The sequence below is a fragment of the Phascolarctos cinereus genome, unplaced genomic scaffold (assembly GCF_003287225.1).
Source record: "Phascolarctos cinereus isolate Bilbo 61053 unplaced genomic scaffold, phaCin_HiC Scaffold_3;HRSCAF=262, whole genome shotgun sequence".
Classification (NCBI taxonomy): domain Eukaryota; kingdom Metazoa; phylum Chordata; class Mammalia; order Diprotodontia; family Phascolarctidae; genus Phascolarctos; species Phascolarctos cinereus.
The window spans coordinates 110,416,614-110,442,603 of NW_027555736.1; the positions used below are offsets into that span (position 1 = coordinate 110,416,614).

The 25,990-nt window shown below is 39.6% G+C and overlaps 1 protein-coding gene across 2 annotated transcripts in view; it reads left to right on the top strand.

The window, feature by feature from the left end:
• ZNF592 (zinc finger protein 592) overlaps positions 1 to 25,990 on the top strand; it is a 57,884-nt gene that overhangs the window by 13,316 nt on the left and 18,578 nt on the right. For both annotated transcript variants that reach the window (XM_020966497.2, XM_020966506.2), the window contains one exon: positions 22,298 to 24,630. In XM_020966497.2, the coding sequence (XP_020822156.1) occupies positions 22,298 to 24,630 (2,333 nt within the window). The remainder of the gene's footprint in view (positions 1 to 22,297; positions 24,631 to 25,990) is intronic.

Consider the following 25,990-nt stretch of genomic DNA (forward strand, 5'->3'; position numbering starts at 1 on the left):
TATAGCCATTATTTACTATATCAAGGAAAAGTCCACTTACATGCTTTCTAGAGTTTTTTTTTAACAGAAATAGATGATAGATTAAAAAAAACAACTTTTCAGCATCCATTGATATAATCATACCATTTGAAAATTTATATTAACCCCAATTGTTCATGCCACAAATGAAAAAAAAAATAAGGAAATTACACAACAAATTAAAAATAGGTAAAAGGAAATTATCAGAAACTCTTTTGGCCCAGTTTTATAAATAGATAAATACAGCCAGGTCCTGATCAGCAAATAAAAATCCTGTGACAGTTTTCTTATTTTTAGAAAGCAGATAAATTAACCTTTAGTTAAACAATAACAATAAAACCCAGCTCCTAGTTTTATTTAATGATTCAATGCGGGTTTTTTTTGCTCTCAGTTTTATTAGTCTCTTCTTTAATTTTCAGAATTTCTACTTTGTGTTCTAGTTGAGGGTTTTTGATTTGTTGTTTTCAGTTTTTTTAGTTTCATGTTCAGTTCATTGATTTGTTCTTTTTCTTCTTTTGTTGAGAGTTTTTTTAGAGAATTTTCCCCTAAGAACTGCTTGTGCTCTCTCACTTTCCTCATCTTTTCTCCTTCTTCCTTCCTCTCACCCCTTTCCTTTTCTGTTTCTTCCTTTTCCTCTTTCTTCTCTCCTTCCTTCCTCTCTCCCTCCTCTCCTCTAGGACAGTGAATTCACTCAGACTCATTTGGATTCATATACCTGATGGGCTGTCTACTAATAATGGAAATTCTCCCATCCCTTCCCCTCAGTGCTGCTGTTTCCTTTTCTCTTGCCTGACCTCATACGTTCCACTTTCCCCCCCTCATCTCTTAGATCCCTTAAACTCAATTGATTTGAATTCCTTTCATTTTCTTTTAAGGATATTTTATTTGTTTTAGTCATCCAAGATTCACCTTTTCACCTTCCTCCCCGCCCCATCTCCTACCTCTAATTGAGAACATAAGAAAAACAAAACCATACAAAGATGTATAATGAATCAAAGCAAATTTCCACATTGGCTGTGTCTAAACAAAATTTGTCTCATTCTGTGTTCTGAATCCTCTATCTCTGTCAGGAGATGGGTAGCATGTTTCATCATTAATCCTATGGAATCCTGGCTAGTTAATAATATTCCATCACGGACACACCCACCCACACCATAACTTGTTCAACCATTCCCCAATTTAGGGACACCCCTTTAGATTCCTATTTGTTGCTATCTCGTAAACAGCTATAAGTATTTTATTCTTAGAATTGATTTGCTTAGGACTGATCCCTCTCTTAATCTACCTTCTGTCTAGTTCCCCATACTCCCTTTTTCTCTTTCCCTCTTATTTCCCTGTTGAGTCAAATGTATTTATGTACCCAGCTGTGTGTATTCTTTTGACCATTTCAGATGAGAGTGAGGTTCAAACCTCAGCTGCTCCTCCCTTCTTGTGTACACTGACTGATTATGTTAGGTAATGTTCTTTAAACCTTCCTTTCCTTTCCGTATTCCTCTCTCTTTCCATTCTTTTCTTAAAATCATCAAGATATAACCATTGATGATGATAAGATTCAGAGGGAACATGTATCAGTTCCCGTATCTGAACAGTAAATAGTTTCTCTTCAGTGCTTTTATCATTGTTCATTGTGTTTGCCTTTTAATGTTTCTCTTCACTCCTGCCTTGAAACTTCAGAGTTTCTTTGTAACTCTGTTCTTTTCATCAGGATTGCTTGGAAGTCCTTTGTCATTAAAGGTCCATTTTTACTCCCCTGTAGCCTAATACCCTGTTTTGCTCATTAATTTATTCTTGGCTATAAGCCCACATCCTTTGCCTTCTAGAATATCGTATTCAAAATTCTCAGATTCTTCATAGTGATGGCTGCTAAATTGATGTGTGATCCCGACTGTGGCTCCTTGATATCTGAATTCTTTCTTTCTGGATACTTGTGATATTTTCCTTAATCTGGAAGTTCTGATTTTGCCTATAATATTCTTGGGAGTTTTAATTTTGGGGCTTGTTTCAAAGAGGATTTTTTCTGTTTCTGCTTTACTTTCTGACTGGGCACTTTTCTTTTAAGAGTGCTTGAAATATGATGTCTAGGTTCTTTTTTGATCATGGCAGTAGTATAGTTCAATTCTTAAATATTTTCTGCTCCATCTGTTTTCTAGGTCAATTGTTTTTGCTGTGAGATACCTTACATTTTCTTCTATTTTTTTTTCAGCTTTTTGATTTTGTCTTAATATTTATTGTTGCCTCATGAAGTTGTTGGCTTCTACTTGGTCCATCTTAGTTTTCAGTGTTTTTGTTGCTTGGGCAAGGTTTTGTATGCTTTGTGCCAACTTGTTAATTCCCTTTCCAATTCATTATTCAATAACTCTCATTTCTTTTCTTATTTTCCCCTCAAGCTCTCATTAAATTAGCAAAAAATATTTTTAAGTTCGTGCGTAAATTCTTCCAGGAATTCTAGCCTTTTAAGCCCAATCTTTGTTTTTCCTTTAAAGTATTGCTTCATGTTTTAGAGTTGTCATTTTTTTTTTTCTGTTTGTGTCTTATAGCTTCCTTCCACCATCATTATTGTGGGGTTCTTTTTTTTGTTCATTCTTCCATCCTACTTCATGACTTCAAACTTGATGTTAGGGCTGGGCTTTGCAGTACTTCTGGAAGAAAATTCTGATCCTGTTGCTGCTGTCTTGGGGTATTGAGTGTAGTGTTATTTCACAATCTCAGGGACAGACTTCAAGCTTTCAGTACTCCCAAAGTGGTTTGATCCAGGGCAAAATCTGATTGCTTAGCCATTGGTTTAGGCTGTTTCTGACCTGAATTTGAGTCTGAGCAAGAGTTACTAAACTCTACACATATCAGCCAGCTGGAAAGCTTGGTTGGTTCAGAGTGGCAGAAGTGTAGGCTCCCTCTGTTTATTCCTTTGCAGACTGGGCCAGATGCTAGAAATGAGACCCTGCTGAGCTTGGGGTCTGAGCCACACTACTGCTGTTGCTGACTTCTGAACTTCCTCCTTTCTCTATACACAGTCCAGGACTTTCCTAACTGGGACTCCACTCTCCCTGGTCAAGTCTCTTTCTCTGTCCTGGATCTTTGGTCTAGAATTGGGTAATGGGTGACAAAGTTGCCAGTTGGCACCTATCTTTGTTGCAGTACGTCTGTGTGGGTCTAGCAGTGCTATGTATGAGTCCTCTAGCCTGGGTATACAGCCTCTCTTGGCACTGTAGGCGTCTGCATATGGTGCACTTTTTGCCTGATCTATCCCCACTGTCTGCAGACCCCCCTTTCTGACTCTCTATACCAAGCTGGGATAGACAAAGGATCCATTATGACTTGTTATGGATTTCCTTATCAAGATTCAGTCTGGTTCATTTTCTAGATTTTTTGGGAAGAATTTTATGGAGATGATCTTGCTGCCCTTCTTCCTCTTCTTCTTCTTCCTCTCCTTCCTCCCCTCCTCCTCCCCCCTTTTCCCTCCTCCCTCCTCCCCCCTACTCCTTTTCCTTCTCCTCCACTCGCCATCTTGGCTTCCTTGATTTGAATTCTTTATCCTCAGTTCCTGGTTGTTTCTCAGTCCACTTCCCTCTGATGCTTAATTCACTTCAATTCAGCAAATAATTTCTCAAGGTCCTACTATATGTAGATATTATTGAGGAGTGAGGGAATGAAAAGATCAGCCATTGAATCAAGCATTTATTAAGCACTTGTGTGTTCTACATTATGCTAGGCGCTGGGAATTTAAAAAAAAAGGAACAATTCTTACCCCTAAAGACCTTACATTTTAATGGGAAAGACAAAGAGTACATAGAACTAAAAATATACATATGAACTAAATATATATACACATATACAAAGGGGTTAAATACAAGATGGCCTGGGAGGGAGGATACTAGCAATTGGACAAAGCTTCATGAAGAAAATGGTGCATCAGTACTATCTTAGAGTGACTCTAAGGTGGAGGTAAGTAAGGGAGTGCATTCTGTGGGGGATGGCCAGTGCAAAGGAGTAAAGATGAGAGATAGGGTATCATGTGTGAGGAAGAGAGAGGCCGGTTTGGTTGACTCAAGTGGGGGAAGGGGAATAATGTGACTGAATCTGGAAAGATAGTTTAGTTTAGGGCGTGTTTGTGTGTGTGTGTGTGTGTGTGTGTGTGTGTGTGGTAGAGTTTTTAAAGCTAAACAGAGGAGTTTATATTTTATCCCAGAGGCATTAGGAAGCCATTAGAGGTGATTGAGTAGAGAACTCACATAATCAGAGCTTGTGTTTAAGGAAAATTACTTTGGTTGCAGTGTGTAGGAGAGACTGGAGGAACTTGAGGCAGGAAGACTAATTAGGAGGCTGTTGCAGTAATTTAAGTGAGAGGTGATGAATGCCTGTCCTAAAGTGTTAGCTGAGTGAGAGAAGAGGTCAGACTTGAGAGATGTGAATGAATCAGATATGACATTCCTTCCATCAAGGAGTTTATAAGAGGAATTAAGACAAATACACAAATAACAATACAAAGCAGAATGTGCTAAGTACCTCAGGAGAGGTACTACAATTTGTCCACAATTTGTAAGCTAGAGAGATCACATTTAATTGTCGGTGAGGAAGAATCAAGGAAGACGCTGAAAGAAGTAGTGTTTGAACTGAACCTTTGAAGGATAGATACAGTTAGAATGAGTTGGGAATTGGCAAGTGTATTTCAGGTAGAAGGAACAGTATGAGCAGAGGGGTGTTTAAAGCTAAAGTGTTTAGCTTGACATTCAAGGCCATCCATGTTCTAGATCCATACTCCTTTCTATCTTCTGTCTTCTCTTTAACTGCTCTGCACATAGAGTATTTCACTTACTAAACTATATGCTTGGATTTCCCAAATTAGAAGATGATATATGATTGTATTAAGGGTTTCCGTCACTAAAGTTCTTTGTGGTCTTCTGTCTGCTATGTGTTTTGCCATAACTTTTTTCCTTTAGAGGGTAGATATTAGTAGGTATTTGAGTAGTCAGCAAACTGGTGTGTCAGTAACCAAGCTGGAGAGCTGTTCCTAAGTAAGTCTTGGCTCTTTTTGAAATTGGTGGTCTAATGGGAGAGAACAATAGGGAGAAGGTGGAAGATAATAAATCTGTATGTCTTTGTTCATATTGGGAGCCTGCTTTTGTGTTTGTTTGATTTTTTTTTTTGGTTAAAAGATTGTTCTCCGTGATAGGCTATAATACTTTTAACATTTTTACTATTTTCTCTCTCCCCTCTTTCCATCACTCACTTTAATCTTTCTCCTGCAGGTTTGCTAAAAGTATATATTTTTCTTTCTTTTCCCTAGGAGGTATTTATAAACTAGATGATGTGCCTGGGTAGACATTGTTACTTGGTTTGCTGCTTCATACCTCCAGTTATGGTCACTAAATCCTTACTCTTATGAGAGCCTCATGAAGATTATGATATTTGGCCTAAAATGAACTGGCCCTATATTTACCTGGGAACCTTTTGATGTAGATAGAGCTAGAGCCTGGTACTTGATCAAGAAATCAAGGTCTGTGGTAGAACCTATTCCCTTTTTTCAGCTATGTTATTCAGATGTTTTAAGTATAAATGTATTGTCCTGTTCTCTGGGGGCTATTGGCTGAGATCAATTTTATGGCCTTTTTGGATCAGTCTCTTGTATACAGATGGCAAACTTGGTGTAGAGAAATTGTGACTTGCTCATAGTACTGAAAGGATGTTATACTTAATCAGTGACTTCTCTATCTTTGTTCAGGCTGTCCTTTCTCACTACCATTTCCCCAAACTCTTACCTCTAACAAGGAGTAGATATTTTTGCTATGGATTGTCTGGCATAAACATTTTAGGATCATCTTTTTAAAATTCCTTTTTGAATATGGTTAGAATTATAAATGAGAATATTGGATATACTATATTTTCATGTTTTTTAGGTTGCGATACATACACATGATAACAAAACTTCTTTCCTCAATTACCATCTCAGTGCAGAGAATTCTCAAATTTACAGCCTTATTCCTTTTCCTAAACTCCATTTCCATTTCTGAAACTGTGTGTTGGTCATTTCCAATTGCATGAGATACAGGCATTCCAAACTCTGCGTGTCTAAAAGAGGACTCATTCTCTACCTTCCTCGGCCGTCTCTCTTCCAAACTTTTCTACTTCTGTCAAGGATGCTGTTGTTCATTTGTTCAGTTGTGTCCAATTCTTCGTGATCCCGTGCGCCATAAATAAGATCATCCTTTCCATCGCCCATGTTTGTAACCTCAGTTATCCTTGGTGCTTCACTCTCTCTCCCTCCCTCCCCCACAGTTAGCAATTCTTGTTGATTTTAACTACACAACGTCTTTCACATTTGTTTTCTCTATACCTACACAGCCCACTTTATTCCAGCCCCTCATTACCTCTCATTTGGACTATTGCAATAATTTTCTACTTGGTCTTTGATCTCTTCATTCTCTAAGCCAGAAATTCTTAACCTGGGATCTAGGAACTTAAAAACATTTTTTTAAATAAATTTATTTATTTTCAGTTTTCAATATTCACTTCCACAAGTTTTTGAGTTCCAAATTGCTCACCCCTCCCCCCACCCCAAGATGGCATGCATTCTGAATACCCTTCCCCTGGTCTGCCTTCTCTTCTGTCTCTCCCCCCTTCCTTCTCTTATCCCCTTCCCCTTCTATTTTCCTATAGGGCAGGATAGACTTCTGTACCCCATTTCCTGTATTTCTTATTTCCCAGTTGCATGTGAAAACATTTTTTTTAAAAAACATGTGTTTTTAAAACTTTGAATTCCAAATTTTCTCCCTTCCTCCCTCCCCACCCACCCTCATTGAAAAGGCAAGCAACTCAATATAGGTTGTACATGTGCAGTTATGCAAAACACTTCCTTAGTAGACATGTTGTGAAAAACTAACTCTATTTCCCTTAATCCTATCCTGCCCTCCATTTATTCTATTCTTTCTTTTGACCCTGTCCCTCCTCAGAAGTATTTGCTTCTGATTACCCCTTTCCCAATCTGCCCTCCTCTCTATCATCCCCCTGCTCTCTTGTCCCCTTCTCCCCCTATTTTCCTGTAGGGTAAGACAGATTTCCATACCCAATTGAATGTGTATGTTATTCTCCTTAAGCCAAATCCTATGAGAATAAGATTCCCATTCCCTCTCACCTTCCCCTGTTTCCCTTCCACTGTGAGAGACTTTTCTGTTTTTTTTTGTGAGATAATTTACCCCATTCTACCTCCCCCTTTCTTCTTCTCCGAGTATAATCCTCCCTCATCCCTTAATTTTATTCTCCAGATATGACCCCTTAATCTTCAACTCACCCTGTGCCCTATCTATCTATCTATCTATCTATCTACTATACATATACATACATACATACAATTTTTTTCCTTCAACTACCCTAATACTGACAAAGTTTTCATGAGTTACAAATATCATCTTTCCATGCAGGAATGTAAACAGTTCAATCTTAATAAGTCTCTTATGATTTCTCTTTCCTGTTTACCTCTTCATGTTCCACTGGAGTCCTGTATTTGAAAGTCAAATTTTCTGTTCAGCTCTGGTCTTTTCATCAGGAATGCTTGAAAGTCCTCTATTTCACTGAATGACCATTTTTTCCCCTGAAGGATTATACTCAGTTTTGCTGGGTAGGTGATTCTTGGTTGTAATCCTATCTCCTTTGCCCTCTGGAATATTATATTCCATGCCCTGTGGTCCTTTAATGTAGAAGCTGCTAAATCTTGTGTTATCCTGATTGTGATTTCATAGCACTTGAATTGTTTCCTTCTGGCAGCTTGTAATATTTTCTCCTTGACCTGGGATCTCTGGAATTTGGCTATAATTTGGGGATCTCTTTCAGGAGGAGATCTGTGGATTCTTTCAATTTCCATTTTGCCCTCTGGTTCTACTATATCAGGGCAGTTTTCCTTGATAATTTCTTGAAAGATGATGTCTAGGCTCTTTTTTTGATCATGGCTTTCAGATAGTCCAATAATTTTTAAATTCTCTCTCCTGGATCTATTTTCCAGGTCAGTTGTTTTTCCAATGAGATATTTCACATTGTTTTCTAATTTTTCATTCTTTTGGATTTGTTTTACAGTGTCTTGATTTCTCATAAAGTCACTAGCTTCCAATTGCTCTATTCTAATTTTTAAGGAAGTATTTTCTTCAGTAATCTTTTGGACTTCCTTTTCCATTTGGCCAGTTTTTCTTTTTAGGGCATTTTTCTCCTCATTGGCTTTTTGGACCTCTTTTGCCATTTGGGTTAGGCTATTTTTTAAGGTGTTATTTTCTTCAGTATTTTTTTGGGTCTCCTTTAGCAAGCTGTTGACTTGTTTTTCATGATTTTCTTGCATCACTCTCATTTCTCTTCCCAGTTTTTCCTCTACTTCCCTTACTTGCTTCTCAAAATCCCTTTTGAGCTCTTCCAAGGCCTGGGACTGATTCATATTTTTCTTGGAGGCTTTGGATGTAGGAGCTTTGACTTTGTTGTCTTCTTCTGGTTGTATATTTTGATCTTCTTTTTCACCAAAGTAAGATAATATAGTCTGACTCTTTTTGCTGCTTGCTCATGATCCCAGCCAATTACTTGAGTTTTAAACTCTTTTTAAGGTAAGAGTCTGCTTCCAATGTGGAGAGTGTACTGTCCCAAGCTTCAGGGGTATGTGTAGCTGTTTTCAGAGGTACTTGTAGGGACCTGTAAATTTTCAGTTCTTCCAAAGTGGTATGATAAGGGCCTTTCCTGGCCTGTGACCACAAGTATTCCTTTCTGTCCTGTAACTGTGAGGAGGGGTTCCTCTCCACAGCCACTACAAGCTCCACCAAGCCACCGCTCCTCCTCACCCCAGCACTGCTGACCAGAACTGTGACCCAGATCCACACACGGGCAAAGCAAGAGATTCCTGGCTCAGCACTGGCAAAGAGATCCCTGCAGTCCCTCTCTGATCAGCCACTGGATTCCCCCTCAGTCTGTGGGCCAGAAGCTGGGGAAGCAGCTGCTCCCCCTAGGGCCACTCTGTTGGGGAATGGAGCTGAAACCCCACCTTCCTCTCTGACCACCGACAGAAACAGACTTTTCCCACTGAGTTTCTAAGTTGTCTTTGGCATTGGTGGATTGAGGAGTCTGGAAACCTCCACAGCTGCCTGCTATTCAGTCCTTTGAGGCCTGCTCCAGGTTTGCTGCGGCCTGCGTGCCCACGCCGCGCTTTGCTGCGCTCCCAGCCCAGCGTGATACACCTTTCTGATCAATCATCCAGGTTGTCTTGGGCTGGAAATTTGTTTCACTCTGTCTTTTTGTGGGTTCTGCTGCTTCGGAATTTGTTTAGAGCCATTTTTTAATGAGTATTTGGAGGGGTTTGGGGGAGAGCTCAAGCAAGTCACTGCTTTCACTCCACCACCTTGGCTCTGCCCCTTGAACTTAAAAACATTTTAAAAAAATAACTCTATTCTAATATAATTGGTTTCCTTTGTAATATTATATAATTTGCTTTATTCATTTAAAAACATTCTTGCTTTTGTTTCTAGGATCAAATGCATACTCCTCTGTTTAGTCTTTGGAGTAGGGAGAGACTTGAGACAGGCAGACCCATAAGCAGCTATTGCAGTAGACCAGGTATGAGGTGATGAGGGCCTGCACCAGGTGGTGGCAGTGTCAAAGGAGAGAATGGGGCATGTTGGAGAAATATTTGAAATAGCTGGGATATGGAGTTGGGGGCAGGGTGAGAGATGGGGCGGGGTGAGAGATGGTGCAGAATACAGGATGACCAATAGGTTGCAAGTCCGAGGGACTGGGAAGATGGTGTTGCCCCTACAGTCATAGTATGGAAGGTAGGAGGGGTGGAAGGGTTTAGGGGGAAAGATAATGAGTTCTATTTCTTTTGGTCAGTGACACAGTACTTAGACTCCTGGTGAGAACATTTGCTTTCTGATAGCCAGCTATGAGATTCCTGATGACTTCAGAGAAATCTTAGATTAGTTAACATTTCCCTTATGTATCCTAAAAACCTCTTAGATCCTGAAATCATTGTGGTTTTAATTTGCCCTGAGAGGCAAATAAAGCATATATGTGATTAGTAAGGCCAGCTTAATTCTGGGTGAGGTCAGCAGATGCATATGTACCAAAGATAGGGAAATGATTACAGCCCAGAATTATCCCTGTTCCTTCACTGTTATTCCATATCTCTGTGGTTCCCAGGGAGCAGCAGCTTTATTTGCTGCAGGCCTTAGGCTACTTGGCTTCTTTCTGCATTTGTAATATCCATATGCCAAAAATTATGTTCCTTTTACTCACTTTTGCCTAATTATCCTTAGTAAGCTTTTTCTTACTCTTCTCATCTAATAATGCAAAGGCTATTAGACTACCTTTCTGACTTCTAATTATAATAGTAGAATGAAAAGTAAGTGCACCCTAAAGATAATTCTGTTGATAAAAAGTTTTAGGGAAGCAGAGTGTGATCAGATTGTTGGTTGGATATTACACTAAGGCACTTTTGACCTTTCTGCTCCTCTGCCTGAATATCCCAGGCCCGGAAGCTAATCTGGCTCCCACTGGACTGGTTGATCCTTATCTCATGTGTCTTGGCATTAAGTCATTTATACTCGTCCTTTTCCAACAATGTTCCTGGGCTCTAGTAATTGGGCTAATACTAGCTTTGTCCATATGATCAAGCCTCTTGCTTTGTATCTCAATCCCAGTAACTGAGTCCCTATTTTTTTGTTTGTTTTTGTGAGGCAATTGGGGTTAAGTGACTCGCCCAGGGCCACACAGCTCGTGAGTATCTTGTGTCTGAATCTGGATTTGAACTCAGGTCCTCCTGACTCCAGGGCCAATGCTGTATTCACTGCGCCATCTAGCTGCATACCGTGCCACCCCCTTCCTCCATTTCTTTCCTCTGTGCATGAGACCCTATGTTAGTATCTTGCCTGGACCCCAGGTCTTCTCAGCCTGGGATCCTGTTTGTTTCTGTGAGTCTTCCAAGGAACTGGCGCTCTGCCCTGAACCATAGTCCCTATGGCAAAGTCCTCACTTATTGCTGCCAGATCTCTATAATGTTTATTGCTTGCCTTCTTGGACCTTTGCCTATTGCCTGCTTCCAGACTACTTTGAAGGCATTTGTCTAATGCCACTGTCTTACTGACTACCATCAAACTTTTTTGAGGCAAGTTGCTCGCCTGTTGTCATACTCTTCTATCTTTCTACCTGCTTGTTTTAGCTTTTTTCTTTCGTCTACTTCTGGGACCTTCCTGGATTAGTTATCTTGACTAGAGAGAGCTGTAATCTCAGGGATGTAGCTAGTCATTCAAAATAGTATAGATCACAATTGCTTTATGACTTCTTATCTTGTGCATTTCTTGTCCTTGTCCTACTATAAATCTTCCATAGGTGTTTCATCCAGTGTGTTGAAGGTATTCCTCTAGGTATCTTGACCTTAACTGGATAGCAGTGGAGCTTGCAGGCGTCACAGGTTGTACCTTGCTCTTAAAATATGATTGGCTTGTCTCCTTTTTTGGTCACATGTCATTCTGACAATATCCTTTATGCCATTTGTCCATTTCTTGGTTGGTGATGATATTGCAGCCCTTGACCACCATGTACCTGTCCATTGCTTTTTGAGTGACCTGAAGCTTTAATTATTTAGAGATTATAGTGGTCTATGATTTGCAACCATATAGCATTATTGGAAGAATACTGACATTAAAAATGCTGGCCTTTGTTTCAGGAAGAGAGAGTGCCTTACAATTCCCAGATCTGGTCTGTCTTGAACTCCTCCAAGCTCATATCATCAACTGCCTATTAGATGAAACTGGATGCCTCAGAGGCGTCTCAAATTCAACATTTGTAAAATGGGACTCATCTTTATGCCTGAACCCACTCGTCTTCTGAACTTGCTTATTTCTGTTAAAGGCACTACCATCCTTCTAGCCAATCAAATTCACAGCTTTAGTATTATCTTGATTAATCATTCTTTCTCACCTCACATATCCTGTCATTTGCCAAATCTTGTTATTTCTAGCTCCACAACATCTCATTCATCTGCTCACCTCTTTCCAACCCCAGAGCCACTACCCTAGTTCAGGCCCTCATCATCCTTTGGCTGTATTGTTGCAGTAGCTTCCTTATTTTCTTTCCTTTCCTTAAGACTGCCTCAAGTCTCTCCCCACTCCAGTCCATCTTCCAAACAGCTACCAAGTGATTTTTCTGAATTGTAGGTCTGTTCTGATTATGTCTTTTCTTCTCAGACTCCAGGGACTCCCTGTTATTTTTAGGATCAAATGTAAATTTCTGTTTGGCCTTTAAATGCGTCACAGTCTGTCCATATCTTGTGTTTTCAGACTTGCTAAACCTTGGCTATGCTCTAGTCAGACTGGCCTCATTACTCTTCCTCATATGTGGTATTCCCATTTCCCACTTCCCTGTTCCCCATGCCTGGAATGTACTCCCTCTTCCTTCTCCCTCTTAGAATCCCTAGGCTCCTTCAAAGACTTAGCTCCAGCACCACCTTCTACCTTCTGCTGGAAACCATTCCTGATCTCAGCTGCTGTTACTTTGTCCACATGATTTCATTTCTATTTTGTATGCTGTTTTGTATAGACTTTTGTTGTACAGGTTGTCTCTCTCGATAGAATGTAAATTCCTTAAAGTCAGGAACTGTTTAACTTTTGAGTCTTCAGTGCCTGGCACAATGCCTGGCACAGAGTATGTGTTTAATATATTACTTCATTGGTGTTAGGGAGCTACCTGTATGGAAATCCTACTAATATAGATGTGTAATTATGAAGCTTATGGACTTAGTCCTGGAACACTGAGAGATTCACACATGTACCTGAGAATTAAGGACTGTTAAGGGGTCCCCTGGACTTTTTTTTTTTTTGACTTGCCATATTTTCTAGAAGCACTGGACCCAGAGCATGCAGGAGACCCCGAATGAGTCAAACATGACTCCCTGCCTCCAGCCGATGTAATTTGTTGTTTGCATTCTGAACTGGACTTCCTATATATTCTTGGGAGTCAAGACAGGCACTAAACAGTCTACACTAGGCATGTGTAGCTGGGACCCTTGCAGATAAGGAGACCATCATTATCTTCATGGTCTAGCAGTTCCCAAGGGGAAAAAAATGTGGCTTTTGCTGTTGCCTTGCTTTTCCCCTTTGGGAGGGGTTTTGTCCTTTTCCCACCTTTACTGCACCTTTTCCCTTACATGCCACACACCTTTAGGTGGAGATTCTGGTATGTCCTCCTTTCTTTATGCTGGTGTTATGAAAATGCAAACTTCTGTATGAAGATTCAAAGTTCTGTGAACTCTTTGTGTTCCACATTCATGTTCATTTCTCTTGTAATAAACCTAGTTTTCACATAAGTTTTGTGAAGTTGGGATTGCCTGTTGACATGAGGCAAGACCCAAACCTAAGTCATCTTGACTTTGAGACCAGCTCTCCATGCATAGGGCCCTGCTGCCTTTCTTACAATCTTCTCTAGACTACCAGGAAGGGTTCTTCTTCTTCTTTTTTTTAATGTTCTGTTGTATTTTTATTTATTTAAAAATACACTCTTACCTGTTTCGTAAGTCACATGTTTGATGCCTGTGCTCCAGAGACACAAGGGGGAACGTGAAGATAGTCTTCAAGCTTCCTCAAGAGATGAGTTCTTCCTTTATTTGCTTTCTTCCGATGGGTTCTTCTTTTGATGCCATTGCCCAAGATAACCAGAAACGTCATGTCCACCCTTTATAGCATATCTCTTAAGTAGATAGGGATCATCTTCTCCTCTGTTTCTTAACTGTTCCCCCTAACAGCATGCTAAGTTAGATTAGTGTTAAAACCTGTTTACCACTGGTGAAAGGGAGCGAAGGGAAATAGCTGACAAATTGTTGGTGCATGTCTAAGTTCCTTATCCTATGTGAGCTGTGTTGGTAAGTTTCTGGTCATGCTCACATGGTCCTCTTTTAGCCTAGCATTAGCACCAGTTTCAGTCATAATTGTGACCTTCTTCCTTACTAATTTGTCTGGCTGGATACCCCATAACACCCTTTTTCTTTCTCCCTGGTGTCTGAGCCAATTTCCCTCGAGTCAATTGTGCTAGCCAAATTTTCACAGGTTTAACTCTTGTGAACAAGATTATCTTTCTGCAAGGACTATGGCTTCTAATTTAGATATCCCTGTTTTTAACACTGGTAAGATTGTTAATTTAATATGTTTGGATGGGAGAGAATTAAATATTATTATTCCCTCTCTCCCTTCTCTTTTCTCCCAAACCCAAATGTAAGAGACATACCACTAAAAAAGATGGAAGGTATATAACTGTGACCTTATAGATAATTTTTAGAATCCGTGATGCTTTCCCCCCCATGATTTCTTTGATAGGGGTGTTTTTTCTGCAATTGCAGATCATTACCCTTCTATGCTTAGTAGACATCTTTGTGAGTTGCTGTGGCCAAAAAATTAATCTTTTGTGGTTATCCTTTTATTGATAAGCTTCTCCAGACTTAGTTAACCTGGTCCTTGGACAGCAAACAGAGTTGATGATAGAGATGATATAAATTTGGCTTATTACAGGAAGTCTTTCCAACTGGGTAGGACCTGCCAAAGCTTATGTCCCCTTGGCACATGTTTCAACGACTCAGGGTTACCTCCGTGATATAGTGAGACATACAAAACTGTAATGGAGGCTTTCTCTTCTCACCTTTTGAAAATCTGTTAATATCTCTAAACATTCCTAGGTTTATGAAACAAATATTTTGCTGTTTGTTTTGACTTTGCAATGGAAATTAGGAACTTCAGGATTAACTAAGAAAATGGTAACATATTCTTCTCCTAACCTTAACTTGGGATAGACAGGTGTTGCAAATGAATTAAAATGGTAATGGCAAGGCCTTGCCACAGTTTTCTTGTTACTCTAGAGCCCCAGAGAGGATAGAGTGTTGTTTTTAGACTGAGTCAGTTGAATTCTTCTGTTGTTTTGCCTGTATTCAGTCTCTGCTCTAGTATTTCCCAACTCTCTTCATTCTGTAACATTTCTAGATGTCTAAAATTTCCATGATGTCTTATGGGCTATGGTTGGTGGTAGTCACCTGAAAAAAGGTGTTTTGTCTGCTAGCTATGACAAAGAATAGTGAATTGGGAGAGTTATGCCTTGAATAAAGTAAAGGAAAGAAAGGAAAGTCTATTAGGATGGTGAAAATAAGAACAAGGAAGAAATTATAGGAAGAATATTATAATGTAGTACCAAATTCTGTTAAACCAATGAGCCATTCATACTAGTATTCTTTCTCTTGATTATGGTAGCAGGGAATGTATTATGAAAGGATTGCTTGGTAGAATGTCCATCTTGGTTTAGGAGCATGTGATGGTTAGATTCTCTTTGCTGTAATTGCTAGAGCTCTTGAGACTCAGGCCTTAGAAATGTGTCTCTTTTGCTTATCTCCTGCACCTCCTCAGTAGCAATTTGTCCACAGCAGCATCTTCTCAAACTACATATTACTGAAAGTTGCTTTACTCCAGGTAAGATGATATGAAAGGATTAAAAACTACAGTCAAACTCCTTAGTTACATGGGAGATTCTCTTGCTGAAAAATGTGATGCCACTTGAAAATGCATAACTGAAGCCACTAGGTGTATGGTTCTGTGTGGTCTGAGGCAGTAATTTAAGGGCATCTTTCTGCTGGGTTTCAGAAGAAAGGATGAAGATGGGGAAAAAGATATCAAAAGGTAGGAGAATACCTTGGGTAGTCTTTGGGTCATTTCCCTACTCCACGAGAACAGAGAGGGATGGTGGTCATAGAATGTTTAAACTGGTAGAGTCAAAGGCCCTAATATGTCCAGCTCCTTCATTTTATCATAGAAAGCAGAGACTGGAAGAAGGGAATCTACTTGTCCAAGGCTGCACAGCTAGTTTGTGGTAGAACTGGGATGAGACTATGTTCTGCTGACTCTTGCTTTACTACTTTTTCATCCCAGGGATAGTAAAAATGCCTGTTCTATTTGTAATTCCTCAATTACTATAATAATGCAATGTTCAAGTTATTTAAACAAAAACCAACTTTTGCTTTGTTTTGATTAATTATAAAGGATGTTCCTTTGAAATGATTCTTCTCTTTGGAAAATGGGGCCCAAGAGGGAGGGAAACCCTCTGGCCCCCAAAGAATTTTAGTCCTGATACAGAATGTCAGGGCAGTAGTTTTCAAGGACCCTGATTAAGTCAGTGGCAAACCCCTTCTTAAAAAATATTTCCTATACATACTGTACCAATTAGATACTTGTTGGGCTAGTAAACTTCATTTAAAATACATATTACAAAGGGGATTACAAAAAGAAGAGGAAATATATTTGGAAATGAATGTGATGTTAAAATAAAAGGCATCAGTAAAAACCAGAAAACATTTTAAAAATACACATATCTCCATGGTGGTTAAGTACAAAAATCTAAAAGCTCTTCTGGAATGGGAATTTTGGTTAGTAACATTTGGGAGGGAGGAAAAAAGGTGTGGAGATGTAATTTTGGAGTATGAAGCACTTAAGAAATTTGCTGGTATGTGTGTAGTGAAAGGTTTGGAATCAGAAAACAGTAGGAGGATGTTGGGTGTCTAGGTACTAGAGAAAGAACACTAGGAGAGGAGAGGGAAGTTCGTAAAGCTTGATGGGAAGTAGCCAAATGTTTTGGGCTTAGTGTTTTGCCTGCAGTCTGTTGTGTCACTCCTTGACTGTACACCATTGAAAATGGCATTTTGGTGTAGGTTTTAGGTGCTTGGAATACAATAGAAATGTGAAACTATCTTGTGAATTGAGTCATTAAACACACTACATTAGGTACAAAGTGCCTATGTGTGTATGAATCAAAGGAAATTTTTAATTGGGGGTCTGACCATATAGGGAGGGAATTAATAACTGATATTATAAGGATAGAAATTAGTTCAGCTTTGTCTAACTTAGGAAACAAACCTTGTATCTTCATCTGGATACATCTCTGTCCATCTACTGTGTGCCCAGCATACCTTTGTCTTTTGTCTCTTGACACAACTGAGATAAGAAAGGGAGCATTCAACTAGGAAAAATCTTTGGATCAGCTATTTCTTTCAACATACAATTCTAGGAGGCAGCTAGGTGGCACAGTGGATTAGAGCTGTGGCCTTGGAGTCAGAAGGACCTGAGTTCAAATGTGGCCTCAGACACTTGACACTTTAATAGCTATGTGACCCTGGGCAAGTCACTTAACCCCGATTGCCTCACCAAAAAAAAAAAGCAAAAACAAAACAAAAAAACCCAAACAATTCTTAAAGAAATTGAAAATGTATTAACAATATGTGAAAGAATGCAAGTAGTTATTAATAAGGAGAATGCAAATCAAAACAGTTCTGAGGTTTTATCTCACACCCAGCGAATTGGCAAATGTGATGAAAGTTGGCAATCATTAATGTAGGAGGGGTAATGGGAAAAGTCACACAAATGCATTGTTGATGGAGCTATGCATTGTTCCAGTCCTTCTAGAAAGCAATTTGGAATTGTTTATTTTCCTTTGAAATAGTTTAGAATATTAGAATTTTAGAGCTGGGGAAAACCTTAAAGGCATATGACAGTAGAGCTAGATGGGGTGTTAACCAAAATATAAATAACCTTCTGAGTTTGCAGATAAAGAAACTATTGTGCCCAAGGTCACATGATGAAAAGACCTGGGTTCAGATGAAGACTGCCACTTTCTAGCTATATGATCTTAGGCAAATAACAAAAGATTTCTGATCATCTCTTTCTACATCTGTAAAGGAGAATAATGATACTCAAGACACAAGAACTGATTGTGGAATACTCATATTGGTCTATTCAACCCACAAGCCATTCTGTGATCAACATTGCCTGTTCACAAATAGACCAGAAAAACAAAAGACTCCATCTTGTTATGCCACTTTTAAGATACAAATTAATAGCTCCTGAACTATTTTAATTGTGTCCTGTTATCTCCTTTTCATTTCTAATTGTAACTGTTGCATAACTAAGTGGTTCCATTGACTTTCCTGATTTGTTACTTCCCTTTATGAGAAGCATATTTAAAAATATGTTGGCTAGTTCCCAGTCGGTTATTTACTTTCTTTGTTGTGGTTGTTTTGCATTTCCCTTCAATTTTGCTCCCTTTCTTCAGTAACTTACGTTATGGATTTATTTTGTTTCTTCACTCCTGGCAGAATGTAGAATTTAATTGTATTCTTCCACTGTTTGCCTTCACTTTAAAGTTTAGATTTACAAATTCAGTCATATAAAGGTTGAATGTTTGTCACTAGTTTGGATGACTTGCATATACTTGCATAGCTAGACCGGCTAACTCTAAGTAGACATGCGTAACTGGAAGAAAAAAGATATGTAACCCAGATCTACTTAATTAAACTTTTAAAAAATAAAAATGTAACTATTTAAAATAGCATAGATATTGATTTATGGTTTCTGCTTTTGAAAAACATGATATCTTACTTGCTTAAATCCAGCTGTTATTAATCACTGCTTAGTAAAGGGTTTTTCTTAGTAAGTCTAAGTAGAAAATTTTCACTCACTCTGACCCATTTCTTAGAATTTGAAGCCACCAAGAGTTTATATCCAGCTTAAGCTCATACCCTGGATACTAAGTATCAGCTCTGCAATTAAAAATCCTTACAATACTTTCTACTGTTTAATAGCCAAGATTGTTCTGCTCTTCTCTTTAATTTACTTAGTAACTGATCATTATCTCTAATTGTTCTCTGCTTATCCTAGGAACCTCAAGTCTCTGTATTATCTTTGCAGCAAGAAAGCCACCTTTCTTTATACAGCTTTGCTCTTCTCTCTACTCTTGCATTTTCTTGTGTCTTAGAGAAAATTGGGGAAAAAATAGGTGCATACCTCACTTGGACATGGCTTCCCAGAGGGTCTTTTCCCAACATTATTACATGTTGTACTTCTGAAGCTTTCCCAATTAGAAAATTATTTTCCTACATTCTGTAAGAGCTCCTGAGCAAGCAAGTAATTATTCTTTAAATTTAAATATGTTCTTTAAAACCTGTACTATAGGATTGGCATCACATAAATCTTCCCTTGGCCTTATCCTCTTCATAGCCCCTGCCCCACTTCATTCTTTCTAATTGAAGTAGATTTTTCATCTTAAATTTGGTCTTAAAATATATGATGCTGAAATGAATGCAGGAAAAAAAAGGTAGAACAGGTAATGACATGGCTTTTTTTAAAACTGCTGCAGATTTGAGCCAGCTGGCCTTGTGGCTGGGGTAAATATGGATCATAGTCATTTGTCTTATTTTGTCATCATTGTGTAAATTGTTCTTAGTTCTACATCAGTTCATAAAGGTCTTGTCAAGTTTTGTTCTTCCTTCTAGTGCAAAAATGTTCTATTCCATTCATATGGCCCACTTTGTTCAGACATTCACTTTGTTTCCAGTTCATTCATAGCTTTTCTTCTTAAAATCACACTAAAACAGACACAGTTTCTTTCATTGGAGAGATTTTTAAAACTTAATTTTATTTCTTTTCATTTAACAAAAATTATTTTCTATTTCTTTCACTTCTCCTCTCCCACACCCCCCCTTCCCCACACACTTTGAATAAAGAAAGAGAAAAACTAAACCCTTATAACAAGTATGCAGAGGCAAGTAAAACAAATTCCCGCATTGGCTGTGTCCAAAAGTTTGTCATGCTGCATCTGGAGTCCATCATCTTTGTGTCAGGAGGTGGGTAGCATGCTTCATCATTGGTCCTCAGGAATCATATTGGTCATTGGTTTGATGAGAGTTCTTAAGTGTTTCAAAATTATTTGTCTTTAAAGTGTTGTCATTGTACACATTTTTCTGGTTCTGCACATTTCACCCCTCTAGGGGGTATGGTGGGAATAGAGGACTGGACCTGGGTTGAGGAAGTTTTGAATTCAAATGTAGCTTTAGACACTAACTAGCTGTATGACCTTGGGCAAGTCACTTAACCTCAGTTTCCTCAACTGTAAAGTGGGGACAGTAATAGTATCTACCTGTCAGGGTTGTTGTGAAGATCAAATGGGATAATATTTGTAATGTGCTTTTAGCACAGTTCCTGGCACGTAGTAAATGTTATATAAATGCTGGCCATTATTATTAGAAAGTAGGTGCTTAATAAATATTTCGTGACTAATACACGAGTCTTCCCAGGTTTCTTTGAACCTTTTTGCCATTTCCTAGAATTCAATGGTATTCTCTTAGATTCATGTACCATCGTTTATTCAGCCATTCCCTAGTTAATGGGCACTTCCTTGGTTTTCAGTTTTTTGCCACCACGAAAAGAACTGCTATAAATGTTTTTGTCCATCTGTGTCAATTTCTTCTTCCTCTGTTCTCTTTAGAGTATAGGTCTTGTGATAGGGTATGATGTATTCTTAAGTAACTTTTAGATCAGAGTTCCAAATTGCTTTCCAGAAAAGCTAGACCAATATACAGCTCTACCAACAATGTGTTAATGTGCCTGTTTTCCCTCAGCTCCTCCAGTATTTATCATTTTCCTCTTTTGTCAACTTTACCAGTATTATGTGTGAAGGGGACTCTCAAAGTTGCTTTAATTTTCATTTGCTTCTAATTATTGGTGATTTGAAGTAGTTTTTCACATAGCTATGGTTAGCTTGGATTACTTTCTTAGAAATCTACCTGTTCGTATCTTTTGACATTCATCCATTGAGGAATGCCTTAAAAATTCGAATCAGTTCCTTATGTATCTTGGAAATGAGCCCTTTATCAGAAAAATTTGCTGCAGAGATTTTTTTCCCCAGTTAACTGTTTCCATTCTAATTTTAGCTTAGCTATATTGATTTTATTTGTGCAAAAACTCTCAAATTTTATGTCATCAGAATTTTCTATTTTATTTTCTATGATGCTCTATTCCTGTTTAGTCATAAACTCTTCCTCATCCGTATATCTGAAATGCAATTTCTGCCCTGCTCCCTTTATTTGTTTATGATGTATCCATTTGGAACTTATCTTAATATAAGGTATGAGATACTAGTCTATGCCTAGTTTCTGCCGCCATGCTACTTCCCAGTTTTCCCAGCATCTTTTGTTGAATAGTGAGTTCTTAGCCCCAGTAGCTGAGGTCTTTGGGTTTATCAAATACTAGACTACTGAGCACGGGCAAATTTTTAAAAGTCCAAGTCTAGGATCACAGACTTAGAAGTGAAAGGTATCATCTAGTCTAATTCCTTCATTTTACTGGTTAGAAAAATGAGGTTTAGAAAAGGAAAGGGACTTGTTATATAGGTAGGAGAACTGAGATTTGAAGCCAGGACCTCTAACTACAAATATAATATTCGTCTATATTGTAATGCTTCTCAAGTCTTTGCAGAACTGTATACTCTGATTAGTCCGGAAAACCTGAGACCTCATATATATGTATGTATGTATGTATGTATGTGTGTGTGTGTGTTATATGTACACACACACACACACAGAGATATATACATATATAGCCATTTTGCTACTTGTTTCTGTAACCTTTTACCTACAAAACATTTTGAATGAAACCAGAGGGATTGAGAATTTCTACTTAGTGGGGGAAAAAAAAAGTAATCCAGAATGTACTGCTGTGAAGGTAATTTGTTGAATAAGAATAGCAAATTACATTAAACAAATTCTTTTAGTACTGAACTTAGGTGATAATGTAATTAGCCATGTAATTTTTTTGGTTGGGTCCTCTAATTTCATTGATGTTTGGAGTTCCTCTGAAGGAAACATGCTTTCTCAATGCAGATCTACAACTGCAGTCACAGTCTTGGTAGTTTTATAAAGTGAAGTAATTTGCCTGGTTGTTACAGCCATTGTGCATTTGAAGCAGGACTTTAAACCCAGATCATTCTGACTCGAAGCCAAGTTTTTACCCACTATGCCATGTCATACTTCTACTGACATAATTAATAAGAATAAATTAGCAGATGATAGCAATAGCTGGTTTTAAAATAAGAATTATACTTTTTCCTAAGAAAAGAAGGTGCCAAGTCATAAATTTTCTTAAGGGGAGAGTCATGTACATCTTTGGAGTGAATGATTTATTTCATATTGGAATTTGAGTCTTCTTGAGAGAACAGGAAAATATAGTATGAGTGTCCTTCAGTTCAGTCTCAGGCTTAACAACCTTCCTTTTGGATTCAGGATCCATTTTAAAAGTAAATATATTTTCCCTCAGCTTCTTTTTCCCTAAAAATGGAGTTGTCTTTTTATTACTCAATCTTGATGAGTGGTTGTTTGCTAGTTCTAGTTAGATGTTCTAGTGTCAGTATCTAGAGTGATCCCAACTGCTGAAGCAAACACTAATTTCATTCTTTGTTTGTGTTACAGCTGGCATCCAGCATTCAGTCATGGGGGACATGAAAACCCCGGATTTTGATGACCTTTTGGCTGCTTTTGACATCCCAGACCCAACCAGCCTTGATGCCAAGGAGGCAATCCAGGCCACCAGTGAGGAGAATGAGAGTCCTCTGAAACCAGCAGGAATGTGTATGGATGAAAGTGTGTCCTTGACCCATTCAGGGTCAGCTCCTGATGCCCCAGCTGTGAGTGTCATTGTTAAGAACACCAGTCGTCAGGAATCATTTGAAGCAGAGAAAGGCCATGTTAGCCCCAGCCTTTTACATAATGGATTCCGGGGCCCTGAACTTCCTCCAGATCCCCATGGCCTGGGACACAACTATGGGAAATTTGATTCTAGTTTTATGAATGGAGATAATGGTAGGAGTTACTCTGACAAGTTGGACCCACCCAAGTCAGAGCCTTTACCAACATTTAGCCAGTTCAGCCCAATCTCCAGTCCGGAGCCTGATGATACTCTCAAAGACAATGGCTTTGGAGAGAAACAGAAGCATTCTGAAAGCCCTTACTTCCCCCCACCATCTGTATACATCTCAACAGGGACTTCAGCCCTGGAGGTGCTTGGGAAGTTTCCTGTTCCAGAGCTGAGTATGTTTGATCACTATTGCAAGAAAGAAGAAAAGATGGAGCTCCAGGACCACCAGGAAAGTGATCTGGTTGCTAGCGAGAAGGAACATGATCACAGCATTGAGAAAGTGGTAGAATGTAAGAAGGAATTGGTAGATGAAGATGAGTTTTTTGGAGAAGCTCTGGCATTCAATAATGTCCCTGGCAATAAAACCGGGGACTCCAAAGGTCTTGTCCCCGAGCTCAGTATTTGCTCATCAGTTCCTCCACGACAGCGCCTTAAACCAGCTCATTCTAAGTTGTCCTCTTGTGTTGCAGCTTTGGTGGCACTTCAGGCCAAAAAAGTGGCTGGTATTTCAAAGGACGATAAGGCTAGTATTACAAAAGAGCATTTAGGGCCTCTTAGAGAAGGCTCTAAGGGCAGTCCCAAAATGCCCAAATCACCAAAGAGTCCCAGAAGCCCAACAGAGACCACAAAAAAAAGCATCAAGCCTCCAGACAGCCCTCGGAGTATCTGCAGTGACAGCAGTGGCAAAGGATCCCCATCTGTGGCAGCCAGCTCCCCACCAGCAATTCCCAAAGTGAGAATCAAAACCATTAAGACATCATCAGGGGAAATTAAGAGAACTGTCACAAGCATCTTGCCAGACCCAGATGATCTGAGTAAGTCTCCAGTTGGGTCCCCTGTGGGCAGTGCCACTGCAGAGGAAACCAGTGTTAGATTCTCTCCATTGGTGGCACCGAGGGACTTGCCAGAGTGTGAGACCTGTAGTATATCTACCCAGACTGCAGATGACCTTTTTTCAGGGTCTGTTGTGGATGCAAAGAGCCCCCAGGATGATGGGAAAGGAGATGAAAGCATGAGCAAGCCCAATGAAACTTCATCACCTTGCCTCAACTCCAGTAACAGAGTTACGAAGGTGACACCTGTGGTCCCTCAGCCAAGCAAGAAGCAGCAGCAGCAGCAAAACCTGACAGTGCCAGCGTCTCCTGTGGCCCCTGCCAACCTCCTCCCCAAAGCTGTGCATCTAGCGAACCTGAACTTGGTCCCCCATAGTGTTGCTGCGTCTGTCACCGCCAAGTCATCTGTGCAAAGGCGGAGCCAGTCACAGCTAACACAGATGTCAGTGTCTCTTGTCCACCAGGTGAAAAAGGCTGCTCCCGTGGTTGTGGAGGTCTTTAATAAAGTTCTCCATGGTGCCAATCCTGTGCCCATATATGCCCCAAACCTCAGCCCCCCTGCTGACAGCAAGATTCGATTGCCATCCACTGGGTATTCCTGCCTGGAGTGTGGGGATGCATTTGCCTTAGAGAAGAGCCTGAGCCAGCACTATGGCCGGCGGAGTGTCCACATTGAGGTTTTGTGTACCCAATGCTCTAAGACCTTGCTTTTCTACAACAGGTGCAGCCTGTTAAAACATGCTCGTGACCATAAGAGCAAGGGACTTGTTATGCAGTGCTCCCAGCTGCTCATGAAACCCATCTCTGCAGACCAAATGTTTTCACAGCCCCCTGCAAACTCCCCAGCACCAGCACCCCAGCCTCTCCCTGCCTCTCCTAAAGCCAGTCCAGTTCCTGGGAGCATCAACCCTGCTGCCCCTGCAATGCCGCTCTACCCAGACCCATTAAGACTTGTCCGGTATGGGGTCAAGTGTCTTGAATGTAACAAGCAAGTACAGGATTATATAGCCCTGGCTTCTCATTACCAGAGGATGGCCGAGGAGACTGAGGGGCTGGTAAGTGAGCTCCACAAATTAGGCTTCCTAGCTCATCTGCAATAAGTGTATGAAAAAAGTCTGCAGTAACAAGCAGATGGGCGTGTAATCTTGGTTTATGAACCCTTGGGGAGAAAACCAAGGCTTTAGAATGATGGGTCCTAATGTGGTTGGCTTTTGTTGAGAAAAGTCACCTCTGTGTGATTGAGGAACATCCCTGGAGTAAATTACAAGGACAGGTTGGTTGACTGTTTCTATCCTACTTAATTAAAATTAGTAGTTCTGCTCTACTCCAGGACGGTTTTGATGTGACGGGGACGGTATCTTGGCCATGCCTCACTAGCCAAGAGCCAGCATGGAACTTCTTTGCTGTAGGGACCACGCATCTCACCTCAGCTGCATTTACTACATTTTCCCCCCTCAGTCCATAATTGCAGTACTTTCAACATCATAATGAAAATCTCATTCTTTTGTCTTCCAGCTTTGTAGTGGACATGTCTGTTTTTCAGAGAAGGGAGCACCTTATTCTAATGTGAATGCTGATAGAATTTATGTAAATAAACTGTTGTCTTCTGAGTTCTGAGTCAAAGGCTTTTTCAGGCTTCTTTTCTTCTCTGTGGTCTAAGCAAATTATCTTCCCATTTCACCCATGGAAGCAGCACTCTGTCACCTTTTTCACATTCTTAGTTATCCTTGATCTAGGGAAAAGAAGCTCTTTGAGTGACAATGAGTTCATTACTGTGATACCCTATCACAGGCATCTCTGTGAAGCAAAGTGTGTATCATTGTGTGTGTGTAGGTAATCACCCATTTGCATTTTTTCCCCTTTATCCCTTCTCACTGGTGCATGGCTCCCCTCCATTCCTTGGCTAGGGTTCACCCTACACTCTGAACTGAGGTTAGTGTATCCCAGGAGCAAAGATGAGATAAAGCTATTTCTTCTTCATCACATAGCAATCTGTTCCAAAATACTTACTAAACTTCCCTGGTTTTTTGAGTGGAAGCAAAGATTCCTGGGACAGCCAGTACAAAGTTTATTTGGGGGGGAAGGGTAGAAGGGAGAGAAATAATTATAGTAAAGCCATATTGATCTGATACCTAGATCTTTCATTTCTTCTACTTTTTTCCTTTCCCAGATATTTAGCAGACATATTTCTGGTCTCCAACTATAATAATAAATAGTCATTTACTATTTATTTAGTCCCAGGTAGATTGTGTACAGAGACAAAAATAAAACAATTCCTGTACTTGAGGAGTTTACAGTATGCTGGAGAGTTATAGCCCATCTATGATAAACATAGGGTAAAAAATGTAGGGGGGAGTAAGAGTGGTAACTAGGGAGATCTGGAAAGGCCCTATAAAAGGGACATATGAATTGAAT